General features: G+C 46.3%; 2 protein-coding genes across 3 annotated transcripts in view; both read left to right on the forward strand.

The window, feature by feature from the left end:
* POU6F1 (POU class 6 homeobox 1) overlaps positions 1-11,976 on the forward strand; it is a 45,580-nt gene extending 33,604 nt beyond the window's left edge. For both annotated transcript variants that reach the window (XM_079966718.1, XM_079966719.1), the window contains exons 5-11: positions 1,856-2,081; positions 4,018-4,256; positions 5,611-5,739; positions 6,644-6,871; positions 8,035-8,173; positions 8,720-8,894; positions 11,038-11,976. In XM_079966718.1, coding sequence (XP_079822844.1) covers positions 1,856-2,081; positions 4,018-4,256; positions 5,611-5,739; positions 6,644-6,871; positions 8,035-8,173; positions 8,720-8,894; positions 11,038-11,383 — 1,482 coding nt within the window. In that variant the 3' untranslated portion in view covers positions 11,384-11,976. The remainder of the gene's footprint in view (positions 1-1,855; positions 2,082-4,017; positions 4,257-5,610; positions 5,740-6,643; positions 6,872-8,034; positions 8,174-8,719; positions 8,895-11,037) is intronic.
* A 3,752-nt stretch (positions 11,977-15,728) lies between these two features.
* The window catches only part of TFCP2 (transcription factor CP2), a 40,973-nt gene continuing 28,702 nt past the window's right edge, over positions 15,729-27,999 (forward strand). Inside the window, exon 1 of the mRNA XM_079966748.1 lies at positions 15,729-16,456. Coding sequence (XP_079822874.1) covers positions 16,335-16,456 — 122 coding nt within the window. The 5' untranslated portion in view covers positions 15,729-16,334. The remainder of the gene's footprint in view (positions 16,457-27,999) is intronic.

Genomic DNA, 27,999 nt, shown 5'->3' on the forward strand with positions numbered 1-27,999 from the left:
GTGCTGTTTGCAGTGGGTAGCGCTGTGGGTTAAACCACAGAGCCTAGGGCTTGCTGATCAGAAGGTTGGTGGTTCGAATCCCTGCAATGGGGTGAGCTCCCGTTGCTCAGTCCCTGCTCCTGCCAACCTAGCAGTTTGAAAGCACGTCATAGTGCAAGTAGATAAATAGGTAAGGGAGGGAAGGTACCTTCTGGCGGGAAGGTAAACAGCGTTTCCATGCGCTGCTCTGGTTCACCAGAAGCGGCTTAGTCATGCTGGCCACATGACCCGGAAGCTATACGCTGGCTCCCTCGACCAATAAAGCGAGATGAGCGCCGCAACCCCAGAGTCGGCCACGACTGGACCTAATGGTCAGGGTTCCCTTTACCTTTACCTTAAAGCAGCAAGCCGGAGTACTTAAAGCGATTAGATTTATTTATTTATCTTTATTAAATTTCTACATTGCCATTCATCCGAGGATCACAGGGCAGTTTACAATATGAAATCACAAAAATACCTACCGTAGTAACAAAAAGTAAACCCCACCCGCCCCTTTTAAAAGGCCATAGATTGTTTAATTCGCCAAAGGCCTGGGAGAAGAGGAATGTCTTTGCCTGGAACCCAAAGATACATAGCAAAGGTGCTAGGCAATCCTCCCTGGAGACAGCATTCCACAAGCAGGGAGCCACCACAGAAAAGGCCCGTTCTTGTGTTTCTGCCCTCTGGACCTCTTGCGGAGGATGCACACAAAGAAGGGCTTCAGATTATGATCGCAGGGCCTGAGGCGGCTTGTATGCAGAGAGATGTTCCTTGAGGTATTGTGATCCCCAGCCCCTCAAGGCTTTATAGGTCAAAACCAGCATACTGAATTGGGCCTGCAAACTAACTGGCAGCCAGTGCAGTCAGGCCATTAAGCATTATATGCTTAAACCATTTTGCCCCTGAGAGCAACCTGGCCGCTGAATTGTGCACCCGCTGAAGTTCCCGAACTGTCTTCAAAGGCAGACCCACATAAAACATACTGCAGTAATCTAGCCTAGAGGTTACCAGAGCATAGACGACAGTAGTCAGGCTACCCCTGTCCAGATAAGAGCACAGATGGGCCACCAGCCAAAGTTGATAGACGGCACTCCACACCACTGAGGCCACCTGAGCCTTAAGCAACAGCCATGGCCCCAGAAGTACCCCCAAGGTATAACTTTATCAAGAGCAGGCAATTTTCCAGCCAGCCGGTCTAGGGAACCACTCGCTAACAGTGCCTCAGTCTGCAGCTAAGTAGATCTGTAGATAGCAGATCCCAAGATCTGCTACAGAGCTTCATGGGGAGCAAATCCAATATTGCTTGCAGTGAATATTTCCTTGTGGAACATTGCAGGGAGTGTTCTCTTAAGGAAGAACTGTCACACCTACAGGTGGAGCAGCATTCAGTGACTCCGCCAAGGATGTGGTACAACAGTGGCAACTTTCCCCAGGACATATCCCGGGAGAAATAATTGGTGCCAACGCACCCTTAAAATGGCTGCGCTTTACTGTGATTTGCTACAAGGCATTGTGCTTTGGGTGGGTGTGGGGAGGGCAGGGGAGCCAATAAAAGATGCAGCCTAGAGCAATTTGTCAGGGCTGTGAAAATGTCCCCATCTCGCTTGAACGTTGACTTTGCAACCAGCCCCCACCTGAGTGCCACAGAGCTGGGTCTGCCCAGCTGCTGGCACGGGGCACAAAGCCGCACACAGCACAACTCAGGCAGGCGTCTCCTGGCTGGGCTGGGCCTCCTGTGGGCTTGCTAACGTGGCTGCTGCTGCTGCGCTGATGCTGTCTGCAGTGGCGTTGATTTCTTTTTTCCCTTTTCTTTTTTAAATCTTGTTTACTTTTGCAGGTCTTGACTCAGGAAAACTTAGCAACAGTTGTGACAGGCGTTATGGTTCCAGCAGGGGCAGTTACTCAACCTCTTCTTATCCCCATCAGTATTGCAGGTCAAGTGGCAAGTCAGCAGGGGCTGGCTGTGTGGACATTTCCTGCAGCAACGGTTGCTGCCCTCCCAGGACTGACGGCTGCCTCTACTACTGGGGGAATTTTCAAATCACCTATAGCCAATTTGCAAGGTAACAACAGCTTCTTAGAAGGTCTCTCCTTGTGACAGTGACCATTCAGTGCTTGTTCAGAACCAGAAGCCCCCTTGCTCTGCGGAGGCCCAGAAATACTTTGCGTTCTTTAGGGAACGCAGTATTGCTTTAAGAGTAAACAGAAGGTGGAGGAGCAGGGGGTTAATTTAAAAGAACACAATGTGGAAGGGGGGTAGCTTAAAAAGAGCCATTGGCAATATTTCCATTTCCATTATCTTAGAAGGAAGGGCGTGAAGCATGTTTTGCAGCAGGGGCAACCAAAGTCATGCCCTTCCAGATGTCAGTTGACTACAGCTCCCATCATCCTTTCCCATTAGCTATACTGGTAGGGGCTGATGGGAGTTGCAGTGTATGGGCTAGTGCTTTTTTTACTGTATATTAGTGACCATTGCTCTGATCTACACTCTGGAGCATCCCGCTGATGAGTTCATCTGCTAGTTTTAGTTGAGCAAACTAGATAACATTTTCATATCTGTTACCTCTTCTGAAATGAATGAGGGATCCCTCATGGAAGCTGAGGCCTCAATCAAAGCGGCCCCTGGCCAGGTACGCAGCAAATTCAGTAGCAGTCCGTGAGCATGTTCAGTAGATTACAGTGCAGTGTGTCTAGTCAGTTTCAGAGCAGCTGATTCCATGCTTGTCTCCCAACCCCCCAATGTCATTTAAGAGAGGCTGTTGTTACAGTCAGTGGTTTTGTCTATTTATTTAACCAATTTACAGACTGCTTCATAGCTTAAAGCCATCAAAATGGGCAGAATGAAAAGAAATGATCAAACCTGTAATTCTAGCACATAGGGGGCCACCAAAATTATACATTTGGAAAGTTGATTAATATTTGATTTGGTATTGTGATTTGATATGGATAAAATGAGGCTTATTTTGGTTTCTTGTAATTGAAAGCTAATAAAAATTATTATTTTTAAAAAGCCATCCGAATGGCGTACAAGGTAAAAACTGGATAAAACACACAAACACGGGTACTAAAAACAATACAACTGTTTTAGAAAATTATAAGATCAATAACGCAATTTATTCTGAAAGCCTTCTTAAACAAAAACCTCTCCAGTGAGCACCTAAACATCATGATGCTGGGTCCCTGTCTCACTTTGGCTGGTAATTGATTCCAGAGAGCTGAAGCTGCAACACTAAAAGCCTGGTTTCTAGTACAGGCTAGGTGTACCTCTGGACACATGGTGCTCTCAGCAGCGCCCCATCTGATGAGTGCAATTGCCTGCACAGATAAACGGCCAAGGTGGTCTTTTAGATACCCTGGTCCCAAGTTGTATGTATGAGAATAACAATTAATGAGGAGAGGGTACTAAGGCAGGGACGCTTAATGAGGAAAATATGGTCAAGGCAATATTACTTCTGCAGGCACATCTTGTCACCGATGGGCCGTTCACACAGGAGCCTGTGATCTGAAGCCTCTTGGTGGCTGTAGAAGCTATCGATTGTGACAGCTGCTACAGCAGCTGTGGAGCTTCCAGAAAGCCCTGGCTTTATCTTGCAGTAGGGGAGAGCAAGGAAGATTCAGTGATACAGATTTCTGTGTAACACACAAACTTTCATATTCTTAATTTAGATATAATAAAAGATGCTATCGCATCTTTTATCTCAATCCTGTGCAGCTGCAGCAGTAACAGTCTGGATATAAAACACCTGCTCTTTCCTTTAACTTTACAGCTTGCTTGCCTGCTTTACAGCACAATCCTATACGTGCGTACTCAAAAGTAAGCCCACTGTGTTCAATGGGACTTACTTCCAGGTAAGTGTGTATAGGATCGTGGCCTTAGACATAGAGGTGTAACTTCACGGATTGAAGCAACTAGCAATGTGACCGTTTTGATTTACAGGGCAGGAGAAAGAATGGCAAAGCATAGCGACGATATTGAGTGTTCTTGTCTTGCTCCCACAGCTGCCGCAGTGCTGAACACGGCAATACAAGCCCCTTTGCAGCCAGCCCAGCCTCTCCAGGCGCAGCAAACAGTCCAGCCGCGGCCACCAGCCCAAACACAGACTGTGTTCCAGCCTCAGGCTCAGCCAGCCATTTTGCCGCAGCCGGCCGCAGCATCCACACCACCTGTCGCCAAGCCCTTGGAAACGCCAACCCAGATCACAGTTCAGCCAGCAGGATTTGCCTTTAACCCTGGAATAGTAAGGAGCTGAAAGCATCGCGGAAGAGCTAGCTCAGAAGATTGGGGATGGGGGCAGGAGGGACAAGTTGTCAATGGGCCCACAGATCCTTCTGATCTCCTCTGAGGTCTGCAAGGAGCGGGGAGAGGTCAAGTGTAGTTTGGCGCTAAGGCTACCTGTCTTCTGATGTTGACAGAGAGGAAGTTCTTTCATTATATGCTTCCATTGTAAATGCGAGCAGCGACTTTGGGGGGGGGGGTTCCTTTACATACTGAACAAATACCATGGGATTGTATCCAATGGTTTTTTATATTATGATTCTATGTTGTGAACCATCCTGAGATCTACGGGTATAGGGTGGTATACAATCAATCAATCAATCAATCAATCAATCAATCAATAAAGGCTTTGTGTTAGCAGAAAACACTCTCGTGCAAGTTGCTGCAGCATCCAGAGTTGCTTCTGGGTCTTGGGGGAGCCACTGGAACAGTGTGAGTTGTAGTACAGAGGGCTTCAGTGGAGGAGGGTGGGGATTGGTGAAAACTGGTTGCACTACTGTGCCGGGACAGGCACTTTCCACTAGTGCAGGGGTCAGCAACCTAAGGCCCACGAGCCGCCACCGAACTGAGCTGCCCACTCACGCACTGTACTAAACCAGCGCAGGGACTTGCTTCCGCAGCACCGGAAATCGCGTCGACGCAGATGCTGGAAATCGCATCTGCACACTTGCAGACACTGAAAATCGTGGGTGCACTCACGTGCAATCTGACCCACAGAGGGATCTCTGCAGGACCAATCCGGCCAAGGCAAGATAAACCTTGCCGACCCCTGCATTAGTGCAAAGCCATCCTTGGAATCAACCCATGAATCCATGTCGATAATAAAGACTGACCCACCTAGACCAGCGTCCTGGTCTCACAGTGGCCAGCCAGCTGCCTGTCAGCATCTCTGACATAAACTGCCCATCACAACCCGTCTTTGGTCTTAATTCAGAGTGGGTGACTTAATGCATGACTAGCTGCTTCAGCACCCAGAAAACATCTTTGCCCTTGAACAAAGCACATTGGAAATAGTGGTGTAGCAACACTTTAAAGTTGTTTTGTGCTTTCAGTGTGGTAGTACTACTAATGCTACTAATGGATAGGGCAGCTACTCTGGTCAGCCAGCAGGCCAGGGGCTGATTGCAATACAAACAGACCTCTTCATGAATGCGCAGTATTCTTGATAAGGGCTTCATAATAATGGATTGCTTAGACTGGGACATCACATACACAATACTGAAAAAGGAGGGGAGGCAGCTGAGGCAGAGAGATAAGTCTCACTGTGAATGAGAATGCAGAGTAATTCAATCCTTGGCTTCTGTTTTCTCCTGCAGATCAGTGCGGCTTCTCTGGGAGCCCAAACTCAGCTCCTCAGCTCCCTGGCTGCTACACCAGTAATTGCAAACACCATTCCTAGTGTGCAAGGGATAACTGGACAGATCCTGACCAATGCTCAGGGACAAGTAAGTGCCATTTGACTCCAGAACCCAATCAAAGCCACAGTAGACCTGGACCTCTTGCACTACTAAGGGGCACAAGAATGGGTGTTAAGTGACCTTTTTAAAAAAAATACGGTGTTTTCTTAAATGTTTTATTTGTTTATGTAACTTTTAGTTTCACTATTCTTTGATCAAGGCAGCTTACAAGCAGTGAAAAACTGGCAGAAGTGAAAAGGCTGCTGGGGTGGAGTTTTAATTGTTGGTATTCTCTGCTTTTTTTGGGGGGGGTGCTGTGGTCTAAACCACCGAGCCTCTTGGGCTTGCCGATCAGAAGGTCGGCGGTTGGAATCCTTGTGACGGGGTGAGCTCCCATTGCTCGGTCCCAGCTCCTGCCAGCCTAGCAGTTTGAAAGCATGCCAGTGCAAGTATATAAATAGGTACCACTCCGGCGGGAAGGTAAGCGGTGTTTCCGTGCGCTGCTCTGGTTTCTCCAGAAGTGGCTTAGTCATGCTGGCCACATGACCCGGAAAAACTGTCTGCGGACAAACATCAGCTCCCTCAGCCAGTAAAGCGAGATGAGCGCCGCAACCCCAGAGTCGTTCACGACTGGACTTAACTGTCAGGGGTCCTTTACCTTTACCTTTTTATTCTCTGTTTTAAACCACACTGAACTATTTTCGGCTGTGAACACACATTTAAAGCATCACAATAGGAGGGGGAATATGATGTGTAAATATGCACAAGTTTGACTCAGCCCATGAGTAGTTGAAAGTCTCCCTATTCTGCAAACTCTTCCCCCCCTCCTTTTGTTTCTCATAGCACTGTCACTTTTGTCCTGCCGTCCCTCAACCCTGCAAAGGCGAGGGGGAAAGATTTGAGAACCTTTACTCTGCATCCCTAATGCATCTTTCCTTCTCCTCTCTTCCAGGTCATTGGGACTCTTCCGTGGGTGGTGAACCCAGCTGGAATTGCCACAGCCAACGCAGCCCCTGCTACATTGCCGGCACAGAACCTACAGCTGCAGGCAGTGACGCCACAGCTGCTTTTGAATGCCCAAGGCCAGGTCATTGCCACCTTGGCTAGCAGCACCATCCAGACAGCGACAGCGGCAGCTGTTAGAAAACCTAGCACGCCAGAAACTCCAGCAAAGAGTGAGGTGAGCTGCAGCTAGCAAGGACAGCTGATTCTTAGGGGAAACCACTGCAGCAGAAGGATAGCAAGCAGGCATGCATGGGGCACCCATATAAAGGCGGGAGGAAATGAACACATCGGACTGGATCCTAAAAACCACTTACAGGAGTTAAAAAGCCTTTCGGGAGGCTAGGTTATGGTGTGGGTAATTAAATAATGATGCTGGAGATTCTGGTGACCTGTACCCTTGCTGGCTTGGTGGTTGAAATGTATGAAACGACTCCATTGTAAAGTGTCATCTGAGGCAGTACAAATTTCAAGGCACTACGAATAGATGTTTGTGTCAATCTGTGATGACTCATATGTACACGCCAGTCAATGGTGTTAGCCATCACTGGCTGTTTCAGTTATTCATTTATGCAACGTGTGAGCATGAGGCAGGTTCACATAATCTCATCCTGAGTGAGGTTGAAGACAGACATGCCTTTTTTTAGAACCAGTGGGTCACTTTAGCAACACCCTCACTGCATTCGAACTGAGTGTGCCTTTTCTTCGCAAGACCAAGCTCTGGAAAAACAGACTCTACTAGTTTTGCAGCTGAAGGCAGATGTGCATGGCACTGATTGGCTGCTGCCTGTGATGTCACTGAAAAGCACATATCCACCGCCACCCCAAGGTCCCTTGAACAGATTTTCAGTTTTTAAATAATGTTTCTTTTTTAATAATAATAAAAAACCACACCGCTAGGACAGAACAGTAAAAGAAAGATGGTTATACCTCTGGAAACCTGAAGGAAGGGCTGAGTTGATGTTTTGATTTGCCTGACTGCCGTTTCAGTAGTGAGAAGATGCAGGGTTCATCCTGCAGATCAGATACTTGCTGTGACATATGTTTATATCACATCTGCTTTCATTCTAATTTGTCTCAGAGGGGAGAGGGCTTCCAGGTGGAGGAATATAGCTTTTGCTCAAGCAGTATGCATTGGGCAAAATTAGCAAACAACAGGCATATTCGTTTGCATGATTCCGATTGTGTGTTTGATCTTCCTTGAGTCACCAGGACTGCACACAGTCCTTGCTAATTAGGTTTGTTCATCAAGCCATGCCCCACAGCTCATGAAAACCCCCAGTCTCTGATAATAATAAAAAACCACGTTCTTAACGTCACTCTCTTTTGCTGCCTTGCCAGGTCCAGCCAATTCAACCCGCCCCAACTCTGCCACAGCCAACCATAGTCATTGCAAGCCCACCCCCTGCATCCAAGCTAGCTTCTGCTCCTGTCCCCATCACCTGCTCAGAGACTCCGACTGTCAGCCAGCTGGTTTCCAGTAAGCATCTCTGCGGTCCCTTTGGCTTTGGAGGCAGGTGGAGGGGTGGCTGGTAATGGGAAGTGGTTCACGGTCCAGTGCCCAATTTGTGTGGCGAGAAAGCATTGCAAGCCACGAGGCTGAAGCTAGGCCAGTCTGCGTCTGGTCAGTGTCCACCTGGGGACCACAGGGATGTTGCCTTGGGTTCCACGATGCAAGAAAGGTGGGATAGGAATGTAATAAAAATTAAGACACCTGCACAACTCTCTTAGCCTGAAGAAGAGGCTGCTTAGCCTGAAGAGGCCTGTTGTCAGCATTAGCTTTTAGGTGCTGCAACACAGCAGCAGCAGCACCCTTCTCAGGCTCTTCTCCTGGGTTCCTGCTTTGTGGTGTAAGGTGTCCAAGTGTGTGTGTTCCACTCTTCCACCAACTGCAGCATTTGTTGTGTGCTTGGCTGCAGGAGCCGCAACTGCATAGGGTTAGGATTCCCCCATGTACCGTGACAGGGGCATAAATTGCATCTCCTTACTGGTCCTTTTTTCTTTTTTACTTCTTCACTCCCTTTAGAGCCTCAGCCTCCAAACAGCGGAAGCGACGAAGACGGGATCAACCTGGAGGAGATTAGAGAGTTTGCCAAGAACTTCAAGATCCGACGCCTATCTCTGGGTCTAACGCAGACGCAGGTGGGGCAGGCGTTGACTGCTACCGAAGGACCCGCATACAGCCAGTCGGCTATATGCAGGTGAGATGGGTGTTGCCGTTCCCCAGGGCTCCTTCATCCATTACATCTCCACTGAGTCTGTGTGGTTGCCGCACAGTCATGGGATCCAGTATTGGGCATTTGAAATAAATGGTGTACCTGCCTATTTCCCAGTCCCTTTGAATACACCCTTAAAATATAACAGTGGGATCTCAAGGTAATCTGCTTGCAACCCATCAAATAATGGCCAGTCATCAGATGGCCATGTGTCTTGCATTCACCCCAGGAACACTGAGAATGCTGAATCATCCTTTGTTTCCAGCCTCATTGGCTTCCCCCAGCCTTAAAAGTACAGTGGTACCTTGGTTCTCAAACTTAATCCGTTCTGGAAGTCCTTTCCAAAACCAAAGCGTTCCAAACCCAAGGCGCGCTTTCCCATATAAACTAATGCAAAATGGATTAATCCGTTCCAGACTTTTGAAAACAACCCCTAAAACAGCAATTAACATGAATGTTACTATCTAACAAGACCATTGATCCATAAAATGAAAGCATAAAATGAAATGTACTACAGTCACACACACAATCAATCAATCAATCAATCAATCAATCAGCAGCTGATCTGGGTTCCACACAGTCACAAAAACAAAACAAAAAAGCCGCAAAAACTAAAATGCAAAATAAATAGCAAAAACAGACAGACCTCAGCGTAACACTCAAAATGGAAGTGTGGCATTCAAATCGGAGCACACTCAGCTTCCGGAAAAACTTCACACACTTACTTCTGGGTTTGCAGTGTTTGGGTTCCAGGTTGTTTAAGTACCAAGGCGTTTGAGAACCAAGGTACCACTGTATTTGAAAGTATTTAAGAAAAAGAGTTTTCATTTATACGTTATTTATACTGGTTTATTGAATATTTACAGATAAATTGCAAACAAAATAATTAGCAGGATTATTGTAGTAACCTGCAGTTTCATAAGAGTATATATTTAAAGTAGATGAGCAAATTAAATTAATTTGGATATGCAGAAGATATTTAAAAAATTAAGGAACTGCAGAAAGAGGGGAAAGGAAGTCTAACTTTGAAAAGTTAAATTGATTGTAAAACTAATGAAATGTATAAACCTGAAAAGTATTTAAGAATATTTTAAAGGATTTGGGGAGTTGAAAGGTTAAAGTTTATAAAGATTGAATAGGTTAAGAAATGTTAAAAGTCCTTAAAATGAGTTTTATAAGCCTGTAGGTAACTACCAAGGATGCCGCGGTGGGGGTTGCTGCAAGGCTCCCTTAAAACTGATTTACAATGCTGGCTCCTGGGGGTTGAGGGGGCACATAAAAGGGCCTTACCCCTAATAAAAGAGAAACCAAGAAACCAACAAGCAACCCCAGTCAAACCACTAAAAAATAGCCTATGGAACTCAGCTGAGCACACCCAACTTGGAACCATCTTGATGGGAAGTCCCCAAATGGTATTGGCAACCTTGTCAGACCATCAGATGACGATAACAAAATATTTTAACAAAATATTCCCATTTTGAGTTCTGCTCTGGGCTAATGGGTTGGTGCCCCATAATGGAGGGGAAGAGCAGTCTAGCCAGGTACATAGGAAGCTGCCTTCTACTGAGTCAGACCATTTGGCCCACCAAACTCAGTACTGTCTACACGGACTGGCAGGGATGCGGGTGGCGCTGTGGGTTAAACCACAGAGCCTAGGACTTGCTGATCAGAAGGTCGGTGGTTCGAATCCCCGCCACGGAGTGAGCTCCCGTTGCTTGGTCCCTGCTCCTAGCAGTTCGAAAGCACGTCAAAGTGCAAGTAGATAAATAGGTATCGCTCCAGCGGGAAGGTAAACAGTGTTTCCGTGTGCTGCTCTGGTTTGCCAGAAGCGGCTTAGTCATGCTGGCCACATGACCTGGAAGCTGTACGCTGGCTCCCTCGGCCAATAAAGCGAGATGAGCGCCGCAACCCCAGAGTCGGCCACGACTGGACCTAATGGTCAGGGGTCCCTTTACCTTTACACTGACTGGCAGCAGCTCTGCAAGTTTTCAGGCAGGGGACATTCCCAGCCCTACTATTGAGACACCAGAGGGACTCAAGATGGGACCTTTAGCATCTTGCTAACCTTTAGTTCAGGTTTCCGTAGGAACTCTCAGTGCTCCTCAATGGTCCTTTGCTGGCTTTTCAGGTTCGAAAAGTTGGACATCACTCCCAAGAGCGCCCAGAAGCTGAAGCCCGTGCTGGAGAAGTGGCTGAGCGAGGCCGAGCTGCGGAACCAGGAGGGCCAGCAGAACCTGATGGAGTTTGTGGGCGGCGAGCCGTCCAAGAAGCGCAAGCGCCGCACGTCTTTCACGCCGCAGGCCATCGAGGCCCTCAACGCCTACTTTGAGAAGAACGCCCTGCCCACGGGCCAGGAGATTACGGAGATCGCTAAGGAGCTCAACTACGACCGGGAGGTAGTCCGGGTCTGGTTCTGCAACCGGCGACAGACTCTCAAAAACACCAGCAAACTCAACGTCTTCCAGATCCCTTGAAGGCGTCAAGCCTCTTGCGTACCCTGTGCGTTGCTGCTGTGAGCACTTTGTGGTGAATATTTCCCTGCACCTGCTGACCCTTTTGACAGTAAAGACTGGAGCGGAAGGAGTGAGATACGGGGTTTCCTCTGGTTTCAATGTGTCCCGGCCTTTCCCCACCCCTCACATGACCCAAATCGTGTAAATGTCAGCCGTGTCCTTCCTTCCTGAGTGTTGTACTGGAGCTGTGAAGGGTTTTAGGAATACATACGCATTTAGCTTCTTACTGTGTCAGACAAAACATTATCAGGGTTTTGGTTTTCTGAAGGACTTCCTGTGTTTTTTGTTTTTTTAAAAGATAGCGTTAGGGATGGCAGCAGAATAGCACCCACCAGAAATTCCTGTTTCATTTCAAGGAGAATGTGTGAAACCCTATTTCACTTCAACCTATTTTCATGGACACTTTTATCTCTTCATATCTGGTAACAGGCCCAGTTTAACAACATCTACGCAGAATAGTGGCATAATTTATATCTCCTTTTTCTTGTGAATATTATTATTATTATTATACAGAGCACTATTAAACTAAAAGACTTTTTATTCACTGAAGAAAATTATTATTATTATTCCTCTTTAAGACCCCTGGGTCTGCTGCTGTTGTTGCTAACGTTGTTTTAAAAAGTGACAGTTTTGGTGATTGCAGACGGGATTTGCTGAACGGGTTCATATTGGCCCCTCCAAAGTCGTGTTGGGAAGGGAGAGGGAGGCAGGGATCAGGCACTCTTCTCCTGCCCTTGTGTTCTGTGGGAACCACACTTCAGCACTGGGGTGGTGCCAAATGCCAGTAGCATCAAACACAAGTGCCTTTTGGAATTGCAAGGAAACTCTATGCGAAGAACGGCAGACCTTTGTAGAGCATGACTTCCCAAACTGGGACACTTCTAGGCTGTCTAACTTCCTGGGCAGATGATCTTGGTTCTAAATCCTTGTCAAGTGGGATCTGGGCAAAGGGACTGGCTGCGGCTGCCTTGTCTTCCTCTAGCACCACAAGCCCGGCAGCAGAGAAGACGCATAAAAACCAAGGGGTGTGCATGAGGGCTTGTTTGGCATACACAGTGCTCTGCAAAGTATGGTGTCAAATGCCATCTTCCACACAGAAGTGATCATGGTTGTTGGAGTAAGGCTGAATCCTTGATTTGGAATGTGGCTCATACACAAATGATAATACAGTGGTACCTCGGGTTAAGCACTTAATTCGTTCTGGAGGTCCGTTCTTAACCTGAAACTGTTCTTAACCTGAAGCACCACTTTAGCTAATGGGGCCTCCTGCTGCTGCCGCGCTGCCGGAGCACGCTTTCTGTTCTTATCCTGAAGCAAAGTTCTTAACCTGAAGCACTATTTCTGGGTTAGCGGAGTCTGTAACATGAAGCGTATGTAACCTGAGGTACCACTGTAATCAAAACTTTGAAGCAAAGTTAATCTTCACATGTTGGATCACTAATCCCTTTTTTTCTTCCCACCTCCCCCTGAACCAGGATTTTTCAAGATGGTCCTCCTTTGCTCACCTTCCGCTTTTAAAAGTAAAGGGTGGCTTCTTCAATTGCACAATATAAGAAGGGGCTTGTGGGCTGGCTGCACAGGTTTCTCTCCCTCTCTTAGATGAGAGCCTGAATCAGCAAAGGAGACCACTGAGGGCCATCTCCCAGAATGAGGCCCTGCTCATAGCCAGCAGGTTGCATGCTGTGGTTCTGCCAGTGCTGACATTTGTGTTTTGACCATTTGCCAACGTGTGCAGCATTCAGTCTGCATGTGGCAGCTGCGCATGGTTGGCAGGGAATTGATATATGCAGGCATGTCATCAGTCAAGATTTGACCCTGGACCCAGCGCTCATTGACACAGACGCTGGGTTAGAGAATATGCTTTCAAGCATCCCTCGGTCATTCTTCATCCCATCTCAAACGGAAGCAAGGCATTATTCAGTTGTGTCTCCTGGAACTGAACCCGAAACCTGTAGAGCGGGCAAACTAGGAAGATGAATGGGTTGGAGCTAGAGAAGGTGGATTCATTCAGGAAGGGTGCCCAAGGTGTGCACCTTTCCCAAGAACTGGCCCTGCCTCTGAACACCTGGAGCTGCAGGCATGAAAAGCTGTCACAAATATTCCATGCTTGTAAGCTTCCCAGAGGCTTGAATGCTGACAATTGAATGCTAACCCTAACCCTGATCTTATGCTGTATGTTCTGCTTTTCCATTGCCAGGACTGTACTCAGTCCAGTACACGCAGGGGCTGCTTGTGGCGAATAGCTGTGCTTTACATGGGTTGAGGTTGGTAGGATGTGAGAGCCTGTTTTTTCAAAGCACAGTTGTGACCTTGTAACTGAAGAAGAGCTGAAGAACACAAGTGCTACATCCATAGCACACTCTGGAAGCTGTGTTTTTGGAATCTTTCTCTGAATCTCAGTACAGTGGTACCTTGGGTTACATACGCTTCAGGTTACATACGCTTCAGGTTACATACGCTTCAGGTTACAGACTCCGCCAACCCAGAAATAGTGCTTCAGGTTAAGAACTTTGCTTCAGGATGAGAACAGAAAGCGTGCTCTGGCGGCGCGGCAGCAGCGGGAGGCCCCCATTAGCTAAAGTGGTGCTTCAGGTTAAGAACAGTTTCAGGTTAAGAATGGACCTCTGGAACGAATTAAGTACTTAACCCGAGGTACAACTGCATTTGTTCTTCCTAACACACTAGTTCCCCCCCCGCCCCGCCTTTTCTTCCCTGTGGGAAGTGGAGACAAGGCAGCTACAATCAGTAGGTGGCAGCATCAGGCAATAATAGATAACAAGCTGTCAAGATGTACACTGATTCAAGGCTGTAGAAGGAGGTGCCCAATCATTAAAACACTTCCAAAGGAGCAGAGAAACAGGCTAAATTAGCTAGCCCTCTATGGGGGGGGCATTCCTGTGTGCCAATAAAAGGAGGCTTTTCTCTTACTCCCCTGGCAAAGGCTCTCTTGAGGCTGTTCCTCTGAACTCCATTAGCGTGGGGCCAAAGGGAACAGCCATGTCTACTCAGCCCCAAAACTCCACAGGAAGACATTAAACTGGACTTAAACTTGCTGAGACCAATAGCACAGAAGCCAGGCATCCTAGAAGAGGAGGCCTACAGAAGGAAGGTTCATATAGTTGAGAGTAATCTAGGACATAGTAGGAGGAGGCCTGTGGAGGAACAGGCCTGAAATAAAGTGATCTTCTCGCCAGACCAGATGCCTTCTTTGATCCCTTGGTCAGGTGTGGGAAGATACTTTTGTTTTGCATGCCACCCCAATCTGCAAGCAGGGTGAGAATTCACAGGTTCCAGGCACTCACCCAGGGTTCATGTTTCCTTTTGCAGAGGAGGCACAGCGGAGACTGTGGTGACTTTATTAAATATGGTTTAGTTACATATATATGCCTGGAACTGAGCTCCCGTGAGCTCTGGCTGGGGAAAAAGCCCTGATAATAACTAAACTGAATTTGGATGATGCACATTCCTAGATAAGTGGGGTCAAGGTTGTGGATTTAGGTGTACCTTGGCAAATAATTAGTGGTGCAGCAATAAAACTGCTAGTGCATTTGCACAGCTAAGCAGGGTCTGATATGGTTTCAAGTTGGATGAGAGACCAAGTGTTATAATTCCTGCACTGCAGGGGGTTGGCCCAGATGACTTCCAGGATCCCTTCCAACTTTACAATTCTGTTATTCTGATTTAAAAAAATAAACCCCGCAATGAACACCATGGGGCTGTCTTCCCAGTAAATGCGCAAGCAGGTTCAGGCCCTGCGCATCCCGGACTCGGGTCAGCACAACCGCGCTGCACCTCGCCCGCTCCAGCATTTAAAGGGTGCCACCAGGGGGAGCGGGAACCCAACGCGCACGCGCGCACCTAGGCACCCTCCCTCCCTCCATCCCAAGGCGCGCAAGCGCCGAGTAGCCCCGCTCCTCTCACCCACGCTTCTGCGCCGGGCACCCAAATAACCACCTTCGAGGCCCCGCCCCTTTCTGCGACCCGGCCTATGGGTCGAGAGAAGCCTCCTCACTCCCGCCCTGCGATTGGCTGAGGGGAGGAGTGGGCAGGGAGGAGGGCCGTGGTTGGCTGCGGGGCGGGTCGCTTGCCCGGCCGGGCTTCTGCGTGTGTAGCGGAGTTGTCTGCCTTTCTCTCTCTCTCTCTCTCTCTGTCTGTCTCTTTATCTCCCTCCTGCCGCCTCCATGTTGGAGGAGGCCTCGGGGCTGGCGGCGGCGGCGGCGGCGGGAGCGAGCGCGGCTCGGCTGGGCAGCTTCCTCGCGCGCGCGGGTTAGGCGGCGGGGGCGAGCGAGGGCGAGCGAGGGCGGCCGGGCTCCGCCGTGTGGGGCTGAGGGGACGCTTGCCTCACGGGAAAGCGCCGGCTGAGGGAGCTGCTTGGGCTTCTCCCGCGTCCTCGGGCGGCGTGTTTGGCTCCACGTGGGGGCGGCGGCGGCGGCGGCTGTGGGGAGAGAGACCCTCCTCTGGAAGGGGGTCATCGTGAGGCGACACGGAGTAGGCGCGGGTTGTTGTTACCCACAGTCGGGGTCGCTGAGGGGGGTCGAGTTTGGGGGGGGGCCAAGACCTCTCCCTCACTCGCGCTCCCTGAAAGCTGCTTGCCTGCCTCTGTCCTTCCCACGTGAGAAAACGTACCTGGGGGTGGGGGGTCCCTAGCAGCCCAAAGGGGTTCAGGCGGGGGGGGGGGTGCTAAGCAGGGCTGCCCCCCACCCCTCAAGAAGATGCGTGTTTGGCCGTTGGGGTTCCCCTCCACGTGGCCGGTGTTCGTCTGAAGGGGAGGCTCTCTGTGGGATAGGTAATGGTGCCTGGAAAGCTGCCCGGGGCCATCCTGGCGTGCATGTGAGTCTTCCTGGAGGAGCCCCCCCCCCCCACTTTCTCTCTCTGCCCGAGGCTAGTCAGCCCCCCAAGGTGCTGTGCAAAGATGGCTTGGGCTCTGAAGCTGCCCCTCGCGGATGAAGTTATAGAGTCCGGCCTGGTTCAGGACTTCGATGCCAGCCTCTCCGGAATTGGCCAGGAGCTGGGCGCTGGTGCCTACAGCATGAGGTAAGGAAGGGAAATTGCTCTGACTTTTTTTGAAGGATATCCATCTGATTGATTGAGCTCCTCGAAAGTTCTGAAATATTTATTTGGGAAGGCTGAACTGGCATGTGTCACTTTTTGCCTCTGTGTCTGGTGCCTGGAGTGTAATTGAACCAAATGGCATCTCATGTTACTTTTGGTCCAGTATCCTATGAGCCGCTGCTTCCTGCTTGCACCATGTGATGTCCTTTTGTCAGGAGGGTGTATTATGAAAATACTGTATGTTGTCATGTCTTCCTCTAAAATTGTGGGGGGACATTAATCTGTTATGCAGGCTACACATCCCCATAACTTGCTGTAGCTTGCCGAATGAAAGTGGGGTTCACAAAACAAGCAGTTTTACCAAGTTGTAAAATAGATAAATCCATAGATTGTAAGACTGTCATAATAAGCTGGACATGTGTCAATCCCATAGCAAGGTTAAGCTTGATCTTGAGTTGATCATACTTTTATCCTGAATAGTTTGATTCCTAACATGTTGCTCTTGCATTAATCAGTACTGCAAGAATTAAAACTTGGTAATGAACATCAAATTTGCACCTTATTTAGAGTGATTATCTTGTACAGCTTGCCCAGGATTTTTCTTCATAGCAATAGGATTGTTTAAAACAAGTGCTTTTTAAGGAAACTGTAAAGTAGAGCCTACTATTACTTCCCAAAGTAACTGTTCACATTCATGTCATCAAAATGTAACTTTCTTGCTTTCACTGCATAACTTGTTGGACACCTAGTTGGATTTCAGAATGCATCTAACCATACTGTATTGATGGCCGACTTTATGAATCTGACTTCCACAATTTTTCTTTCTTGCGAGTAAGATGCAGCCATTCAGGCTGCCATCTTGGATAGACTGCTTCATAAAAGGAAGGATAGGGCAGATCACATGTTTTTGTGTTGGTCACCTGCTGCTATTTGATAATGGATGGAGGAAGTAGACATAGACATCATAGGAACACTGCTGGATCAGATGAAAGGCCTATCTAGTTGAACATGGTGTCATCACAGCGGCCAGCCAGATGCCTCTGGTAAACCCATGAGCAGCACCTGAGGGAAATGGTAATCTGTTTGAAATCGGCAGCTGCTGGTACTGGAGGCAAACCTCTTAATACTGGAGCTAAAAAACCATAATGACTATAATAATAATAATAATAATAATAAATTTTATTTATACCCCGCCCTCCCCAGCCAAGACTGGGCTCAGGGCGGCTAACACCAAATATAAAAGCAATTGATTAGAATACAGCTTAAAAAACAAAATTAAAACAAAACATTAAAACATTAAAATGCAGACTCATTTCAGTGGAACTCAATCAAAAACTTTTTGGGGGATAAAAACGTCAAGTCTTCACCAAGGCTAACTATCCAGACTGGTCCTACATGGGCCAGAAAAAAGCCAGGGAAGTCCCCAAATAGGAGTTCCAACACAGAAGGAGAAAGGAAAAAAGAAAGAGAGGGAAGGAATCAGATTGATTCCAAGCCAAAGGCCAGGCGGAAAGAAATCAGATCCTGCAGGGCCCTGGTCTCATGAGACACAGCGTTCCACCAGGCCGGACCAGTGTTGAAAAGGCCCTGGCCCTGGTTGAGGCCAATCTGACTTCCTTAGGGCCAGGACCTCTAGAGTGTTGCTATTTATGGACCTTGAGGTCCTCCGTGAGGCATACCGGGAGATATGACTAGTAGACATTGATAGACTTATCCTTCGTGATCTCCTTTTAAAGCTATCCAGTGTAGTGGCCACCACTGTATTTTATGATAGCAAATGCCACAGTTTAGTTAGTTTCCACGTGAATAAATCTGTCCTCGCATCTGTCTTGAAATCAAGTGTCCCCAACTTCTATTATTATGAGAGAAGTCCTGCCTATCCACTTTCCTTATGCCATGCATAATTTTAAACACTCCTATAATGTTCTTGATACCCTCTCACTTGCTTTTTTTCTGAACTAAAAATTATCTCCAAACATTACAACCTTCCTTCCCTGGGAGAGTCCCTCCATCCCTTGGGTTGTTTTTTTTTTTTTGCATTTTTTGAGTTCTGTACACTAGTGCCCTGGATCTGCTGTTCAGTGAGAATGAATCCAATGCCACTTTTATGTGGTGTACAGACCAAGGATTATTGAAGCTTTAAGCTTGTTTTCAATAACTACCTCTGTGTGGGTGGGAAGAAGTAGTCAGGTGTAGCTATTAGATGTAAGGGCAGCTGCCCTCATTCTAACTGAGCACATTTGGGACTTTCCTGAAGTGCTTTTTTTACTGGGGTCCATTAGTGTACCAAGAGAATTGAGTCCCCAAAGCCCACACATGGTGAAGGCTGCTTTTTAGATTCCCCGGAAGCTAAGTACCATAAGACGCACCTAGTTTTTGGAGGAGGAAAACAAGAAAAAAAAATATTCTGAATCTCAGAAGCCAGAACAACAAGAGGGATCGCTGCGCAGCGAAAGCAGCAATCCCTCTTGCTGTTCTGGGATAGCTGCGCAGCCTGCATTCGCTCCATAAGACGCACACACATTTCCCCTTACTTTTTAGGAGGGAAAAAGTGAGTCTATAAAGTGAGCAAAAAATACGGTAATTCATGTCCTGTGTCTGCCTTATGCGATTCCTCTTGTTCAGTCACTCTAGATGCAGAACTACCTCCCCTCAGCGGAGTATGCTCTGATAGTTAGCTACATAGAAACAGGGGGTGATCTTCACAATCTGCATCTGATTGATTGATTGATTGATGTCAGCAATTTTAGAATGGTTACATGTATGCTGGCTTAACTTCAGAAATAAAGCTGCCTCATAGGTTGGGTAGGTATACTTTTACAGCTCTTTCCTGACTGCTGCTTACTGAAGGAGGCAGAATACGGAAACTGCTTTACTGAAAATGTCTTTAAAAACGCCTTCTGATACTAAGTCTGTTCAAACATAATGGGCCAGATTCAGCTAATTAGTCCCACTAGCGGAAGCCTGCACAACAGCTTCTGCTAGTTCAACGGGGCTTCCCCCCCCCCTCCGCTTGCTCCCTGAAGTTGGCTCAGAGGGGGAGAAGACAACCCCTAGAGCAGTCTTTCTCAACCTTAGGTTCCCAGATGCTGTTGGACTACCACTCCCATCATTCCTGATTGCTGCCCCTACTGGCTATGAATGATGGGATCATTCCATCAACATCTGGGAACCCAAGGTTGAGAAAGGCTACCCTAGAGCAGCACATGGGGTGAGAAGGGAGAATGTTTCAGTGCAATTGATTGCACTGACAGAACATCTGCCTCAGTGTGGTGTTGAATTCCTCCCATTTTGGTCCTGGGTTCCAAGAAGGAGCCCTGAGGCGTCCTTAACTCAGACACTGTCTCTTCCCTGTTGAGCAGTGGTTCCAGACTTCCAATCATGATTTAGTGTCAAACCACCATTTGCCTCTTTGAATTAACAGCCAGGCTAAGGTCTGTGCTTGCTACAAGCCCGGATCCCAGAACATAGTCAAATGCTAGCTTCCAGAAAGTTGCTGCTAAGCCATATTTTGAAGTCCAAGACTGGAGAGTGTAGGGGTAGATGAGGCAGTGTGTGAGCCTGAGGCTTATCAAGGATTGCTTCCGTGAAAGGAAACCATGGTTTGGCATTATTTGACTCAGGGGGTCTTTCGACACACACATTGATTACAGTATGCTGTCACATTGTAAGGGTGGTGTTGTGATGAATCCTTAATGTGAACTGGGCAAGCCAAATCTTTCTGAAAGTTACTGCTCTGGTTTAGTTTCAGCAGAAAGCTAAGTAAGTGTTCAGATTCTCTTCCATCTTTGTTGGGGATGAGGAGCAATCAACTTTTCAGCTGATTGTTTTGGCGAGGATTAATTTTTTGCATACCGTTGAAATTGCATAGATCAGTTGGCTGATGGGTAGACAATTCTATCCCATAACATGGGGTTACACTAGACAGCTTTTGGGTTCTTTCCAGTGCTGATCTTCAGTGACATAGGCACTTTTATTTAGATTTGCCCAAAGGAGAAAGAAACATTGTAGAAAGGAAATTAAAAATAACAACACTGTGAGCACTAATTTCCCGATGTGACATTTCCTCTTGGTGATGCTGATGCAATCATATAATCCAGCGGTACAACGCAATTAATTGTGTTGCTTTACCTGCTGACACACTCAGGAGGGACTGAGCCTTGAAGAACCTGGAATTTCACTTACAGCACAGTTACTGTTTCTAAAGGTACATTGGCAGGTTGTGTGCTTTTGGTCATGCCATCTGCCACTTGGTAATTATTCCTTAAAATCAGGCATTTTGGAGTTTGCTTTTATTAACTGAGTAATAAAAGAGGTGAAAGCCCAGGGACTAGCTTTCAGTAACTTAGCACTTAATGAATTCTGGAAATCTGCTTGTGACTCTTGAGTTGTTGTTAAAAGTGATGCTTGAGGTAGTAAAATTAGAATTTGTGTGGATGTAGGAGTACTGTATTGTACATATGTGGAGGTGGCTGAAACTACTCCAGCTGCCTTCAAAAGTCTGCACTGTATCATTACTGCTTTTCTTTTTCTGGCATGGGTGGCAGGGAAGCATTTCTGTTTGCTCCCCCCCCCCCCAAAAAAAAAAAAAACTTGCAAAATGACCTTGTGAAATGACTTTCTCCTTGTACCTATGACAGCCCAACTATGCAGTCCATGAAAGTAGACAAATTGGTGTGTGTGTGAATATTAGATGGGTTGAATGACATTCCCCTGTAGAAACATTAAGATATACAACACTTTGGTTTTCTGCACTCTCGGAACAGTGAAAAACAGAACTATTTCTCAAATGCTGCCTGTATTCCTTTTGCAAATGATGTATGCTATTTATCAGTTGTTTGTGCAATCTGCTGTGCTTCTTAAGAAAAATGTTCTCTATTCTGAGGGTTGTTCCCTGTTTTGCACAACACTTGTGCAAGCTGCCTTTTAACAGCGATTCATTCTGCGTGCTGTGATGAAGACTGAGGAGCTTGACACAAAGTGAATTTTGTGGTTGTCTGTAGAATGAGTCATGTGTTGGGTTTTCTTAAGGGCACAAATGCCTGACAGGTTTGCATTTGGGGCTTTGTTTTGCTGGAAGAAAGCAATACATTTCTGTAATGTACAATCTGTTAATCTAGGTGGTTTTGAGTCTTAAAAGGGGCAATAGGTGACATTGAACATATAAATACTAGCATCTTCATGGTAGTTATCTACACTCTCTCCCCTTTATCTGCATTTTACTGCATGTTCTGGGATTACATTGTGCCCCATTTAATGCCAATCTCCTTGTGTAAGAACATAAAAGCCCTTCTAGATACATTTATCTTTCAACACACCCTGGTTATGAAACACTTTGCCTGGGAGATTTGTCTGGCACCCTCTTCAATGATCTTTCGTTGTCTCTTTACTCATCTTTTTCTGCAGGCATTTGTTAATCTGGCTGGCTAGTGTTCTTGTGCTTAACTACTGCTGCCCTCTACTCTTTGAAGTTTTAATTTTCTTCCTTTCCTTAGACTTTGGGTACTGCAATGAAATGTTGCAGTTTGAAATGATTCTGTTGAGTGTTCTACCCACTTAATTCCACCCCCACCCCCACTTGTCATTTCCCTCCCCCTCTCACTCAGCACTGAGTTGTTGCACCATTTTGGATTTTTCCACCCCATTTTCAGGGGTGTCTGCAAACCTCAGGGTTATCCTGCATCTCCTTGCCTTTCTCTTGTGCATCAGTTGTGCTGTTTTGGCTTCAGCTCAATGAGCACTGGAAGACCAAATCATTATTAGAATAAAATATATCTGCCTAAGTGGGGGTATAAAGTCCATGTAATCCAGCATTTGAGAGCCAGTGTGGTGTAGTGGTTAAGAGCGGTAGTCTTGTAATCTGGGGAACCGGGTTCGCATCTTCGCTCCTCCACATGCAGCTGCTGGGTGACCTTGGGCTAGTCACACTTCTTTGAAGTCTCTCAGCCCCACTCACCTCACAGAGTGTTTATTGTGGGGGAGGAAGGGAAAGGAGAATGTTAGCCGCTTTGAGACTCCTTTGGGTAGTGATAAAGCGGGATATCAAATCCAAACTCTTCTCTTCTTCTTCTTCATTCCATTTTCCTCAGACGCCATCCAGTTGCTTCATGCCCTTTTTGTGGGTTTCCCAGATGTAACAGCCATTCCCTTCTCTTCCTCCCCGCTCCCCTCTTCAGCTCTGCTACAGTGGCTCCCATGCAAGCAATCATAACAAGAGAAATTGAGAAATCAGGGGTGTAGAAGGGAATCTGACGAGTACACCAGAGGTCATTCTATGGCAAATGTCTTGCAGCATGGACAGGACCTCAAATTAAGAGCATCAGGTTGGAGCTTTATTGATTAAACAAATGCCTAAACCATTTCACAGCATAAAGGCATTGAGGCGGCCTGTGTACACATTAAAAACAGACTAAAACGCAAGCTTTATAAACGACAAAATTATACATACAAACAACATCAGATACAAAATGGATATTCTATAGATTACTAGGTTACACTCAGTGAAAGCCTTCCTAAACAAAAATGTCTTCAGGTAGGCACCTAAACAGGATTGCGCCAGGCACCTATCTGATTTCAGCTGTTAATTGATTCCACAGAGCTAGATCTCTATGTCTAACATTGCTCCATGTGCTCCTGATGTAGTTTGAATTGATTGTTCTGTGTAATTGAGCGTTTTGCTCTGGGGCTCATTGCCCTGTGGATATGACATGTTGTGAGTCTGTCCTATATATATTTATCTCTAGGGCAGGGGTTGCCAGACTCCTGGCTCAGGGCCAGAATGTGTTTCTTCAGACCTCTCAGTTCAATCTGTGGGACTTTCCCCCAGGCCACACTACTCACTAGTCCTGCTATGCACCTTCTTTCAAGTGATTTTTCCTAACTGGAATGGCTCATTGAACTGTGATAATGCATTTTGCTTGCCTAGGTAAAGGGGTGAAATGTCTGACTTCATTTGCTGAAATGTAGCCTATTGTATAAAGGTGAGTCACATTCAGAACGCTACCTACTGCTCACCATTGGTATTCATCCTCTCCCCCCTCCCACAACTCACAAAGAATTTGTGACCCTCAGGTTGAAAATGTTTCCCTTCTCTTTTACTAGGGGACAGATGTGTGGGTGGTCCTGTTTCGCCTCTTGTTCCCTTCTTATTCTGGCTTTAAATTTTGTGTATTGGGGACAGGCAGTTGTATGGTGGTGGAAGATCAGATAAGTTTGCGGTGATAGCAAGCAGAAAAGAGAGGTGACTAGATACTGTGAAGAACAGGCAGGCTATTATAAAAAGTGTACAAGCGCCTTCCTCTGAAAAACTATCTGCCTTGTGCTGGTGTTTGAAAAACGAGGAATTATGAGAGGTTAAAACATGGTGCTTTCTTTAAAAAATCAAAGCAGAGAATCTTGATTCCTGCATTTGATATCTGAACCTGAGCAAACCCCTCTGTGCAGAATCTCTGTAAAAGATTCAGAAAAGTATGGGAGTACTGAAGGTCTTCTAACTTCTTCTGGTCACAAACCGGATATGGTGACAGGCAGAATTCCAGTGTGAAGAAATGGGTAGTTCAATGCTCTGGCCTCAATGAGGCTAGAGTTAACTGTGTTAGGGTCAAAGGGCCTTCTTTAATAAGTAATTTCCACTGAGGGTGCTAATTCTGGGTGTTGGATTGCAGGGGGTGGTGGTTGTTTTGAGCTGCTTAACTTGGTTTCCTTTATCATCTTACCTACAAATGGTTAACCTTTTTATTACACATGGGTGACATGGGAAGCTGACCTTATGGGAATTGTATAGAACTGAACCACAGTAGTACTGATAACTTAAAACTGCTTTATTTCCTAGCTTAGGTGCTCTTATCACAGTTCTGTTTTTAAAAAGCCTATTCCTACTAACTTGGTTGTTAAGAGTCTCTTTGTTGAGTTGTCATCTCTGTGTGGATTTACTGGTATTCTTAATCTAGTACCAAGGTCATTTTCGTAACTTGAAGTTAGGCTTACACATGAACATATGAAAGCTAGTAGCACACCTAAGAGGAGAGAAAAACACCCAGCTAGTTCTTTTTCAACGTAAAGGAACATCCTCGTGTGCTTCCCTGGAGCCATATTTACTATAGACAACCAATCTAGTGACTGAGGTTGGTTTTTTTTGTGTGTGTGTGTGTGTACCATAAGAGATTGCTCAACAGTTACAGTGCTAGATCAGGCTTCTGAGTCATGTCCATTGGGTTCACGACTGCCTTGATGGTGCTTCTAACAGGAATCAGGTCTGCACTCCTCTCCGCTTTCAGGCCGAGGGAGCCAATGTTTGACCACAGAGAGCTTTTCTGGGTCATGTGGCCAGCATGACTAAACTACTTCTGGTGTAACGGATCTGGATCGAAAATAACAGGTCGCCAGTCATTTTTTTGTGACTCAGGAGCACCACCCAGTGACACAAGTTGAGATTTCCAGTTGCTTTGTGACTCCTGCCACACCCTAATAAAGGTGAAATAGCAACTGTTTATGTACACTCCAAAGCTGATAGAATTTGAAGGTAGCCGTGTATATTGTTTCTATATGGATAACTGAAGTAATCCCACATTTGTCTTCAAATTAAGCATTGTGGTATGCTGTGTTGGAACTGGCTGTTTTGTGACTTCATTTAGGAAACACAGTTGGAATTAAGTATTCACCAGCTGAATTTGCAAGCCTCTGATATCATAGCATTGCCCACTTCCAATTATGATCTGCTGCTAATAGACATGCTAATCTTCTGGAACAGAGCATTTTAACCAGATGCTGGATTTGAATAGTTATGTAAGCCCCAGACAAGATTGCTGTTGGTTCTGTAGTCATTGTTCGTGCATTGGAGCTGCCTTCCTCAAAATAATGTTATTGAGGCACAGAAAAAATTAGCTATAAGGAAAAGGGGGGTATTGCTGTCTTAAATGGAAAGTTTTAATCTAATGTAAAACCAGTGTTCCTTCTCCAGTGTTTGGTCTGTTTCTGACATCTGGGAGCTCTCCCTTTTGATAACTGCTGAGGTAGAAAAATACCGTGGATCAAAAATAATTTTTTGTTCCTCTGTATTGCATTGCCTTGTAGAAACCTTAAACAGTATATTCTGCTTGCAAATTGTGGGCAAAATTTGGTGTGGCAAGCAAAACTGGCAGCCTGATATACCAAATGTTTGTTGTTTACTCACCAACTCAGAACATAATATCCCACCATAAACTGCCAAAATCATTGGGCATAAATTAAAATAACTTCCCCTGGGGTTAATACATTCTGGTAGTTGGTGCTAGCCCAGGCTTGAGGGGGTTATTGAACCACCACCCCTAATTTCTCTTATCATGTCCTCAGCACTAGACAAGGAAGACTCAAGGCTGTATTTTGGCCCTTGCTGCTCAGATTCCTATGGAAAATCTCAGAAGTGGCTTGGTGCTGAAATGATAGGGACATTGGGCGGTATGCTTAGATGAGTGGGACCTACTGATGGACTAGAAGCAAGGGTCTTGAACTGCTTGTAAGTTGATTCAAGGCAACATTTTTTTCAATGACTGCCTTATTTATTAAAAAATTGTCCAGTAGCACCTTAAAGCTTATACCCAGAAAGCTTATACCCAGAACAAACTTAGTTGGTCTCAAAGGTGCTATTGGACAATTTTTAAATTTTTTATTTATTTCGACTGTGTCAAACCAACACTGCTACCTACCTAAATCTGCCTTTTTTATGTTCCTGAATACTTTCCCTACCAGCCCACGGACTAATTGTACTAGATGTACCTTGGTTGTTCTGACGTCTGCATTTGTGCAAGCATGTTTTTAAAGCTAACATTCATGTCATATTTTGGATGTGCTGTAGGTAGAGATAGAGTCAAGTTGTTTATGAATGGAGCCCATCCCTCTCCTGCCTTGAAAACAATTCTGTATCAGCTTCTTGTCTTCACCTGTAGTCTCCCTGCTGCCCATATTGACCCACTTTTTTGGTGAACCATGGAGAGTGTTGGAGAAACACCAACACACCACCTTGATGACTACCTCCACATGTTCTCTGGTGGCCTTGAATGGCATGGAAAGGAAAGCAATTCAGTGCTCTGGTTATGGCACATGCCATTTGTCCTGCAGTAAGATGATACATATCCATTACTTCTGGTGGAAGCAGGAGCATTTGTGTGTCAAGCTCCCCAGAGTCCAGTATTTTTCTCAAGCCTCCTGACTGCAAGACCATTTTATTTAGTCTGTGTTTTGGCAACTGAGCTTATTCATAGGAATGTTGGTTTCTTAACCTGTTTGTGTGTTAGTAGGTATACAGGTCACTTACACGGAAAAATACGGTAATTCTACACACACTTACTCTAGGAGTAAGTACAGTGGTACCTCATGTTACATACTTAATCTGTTCTGGAGATACCTTCATAACAGGAAACTGCTCGTAACATGAGGTGCGCTTTCGCTAATGGCGCCTGCCGCTGCTGCCGTGCCGCCGGAGCGCAACTTCCGCACGCATCCTGGGGCAAAGTTCGCAACAAGGGGCATCTAATTCCGGGTTAGCGGAGCACATAACCCGAAGCATTCATAAGGGGGATAGTACGTAACACGAGGTACCACTGTATCTCTGAACTTCATGTATAGATCAGTTACCTGATGAACAGCTAATTGGGGTAATAGACTTTGGTTTTGATGACATGGGACCTGATAGAGTAGGGATTGGGAAGCTTTTTGGCTCCAGGGGCCAGATCCCTATTGGGGTTGGCTCTGCAGGCCCAATTTCACAGGTGGGCGGGCAGGCAGCTACTTGTCAATTGCATGACATCATTTTGATGGCATATGATTGGTAGGTGAGCAGGGCTGCTCACCTTACAAAATCTCTCACATTGGAAGTCTTCCCACACTTCCCCTTAACACTTAAATGTTGGAGGAACATGGGAGACTTGCAAAAGTGCTTTAACAGTGTGTCTTAAAGCTGCAAAGCACCTTTTGAAGTAGTCTCCACCCCACAGTTTGTTTGAGAGAAGCCTTTTCATGATGCTGATTTAGGGTGTTGGTGTGCATCACCTCCAACTTGTGTTTGGCAGTGAATCCAAAATGTGTATCAAAGGTAGCTGTTATGTGGCATATAGGTGTATTTCTCTGGTCCTCTGCTAACTCCATTATTCACAAAGATCTGTAAGGTAAAAATTACAGTTCTGCTATGTTTTGGTTCATGCTGTCCAATATAAATTCAGCTACATCCAATAATAAGCATCTTGCTTCATGACTTGAAGACTCTCAGATTATGTGTGTGTTGGATTTATCACTACATTCTTTTAAGAGTCAATATTCCATTTCAAAATAGCATCCCTCCTAAGTTTGTAAGAGCTGATGGGTCTTATTCTCACTGCTTTACAGGAGTTTGGGGTGGGGTACAGATGGCAGCCAGGGTTCAATCCACCAAGGCCTGCATGAGTAGTGCATCGTCAACTGTGGGATGTCAGAGATCCTTGAAAAAAGGTTTCTGGGACCCTGTCATTAGAAATTGGGGCATGGTGTGTGTGTCTGCTAGTCTAGTTCTTCCC

Source organism: Podarcis cretensis (genome assembly GCF_951804945.1).
Source record: "Podarcis cretensis genome assembly, chromosome: 2".
Taxonomy (NCBI): domain Eukaryota; kingdom Metazoa; phylum Chordata; class Lepidosauria; order Squamata; family Lacertidae; genus Podarcis; species Podarcis cretensis.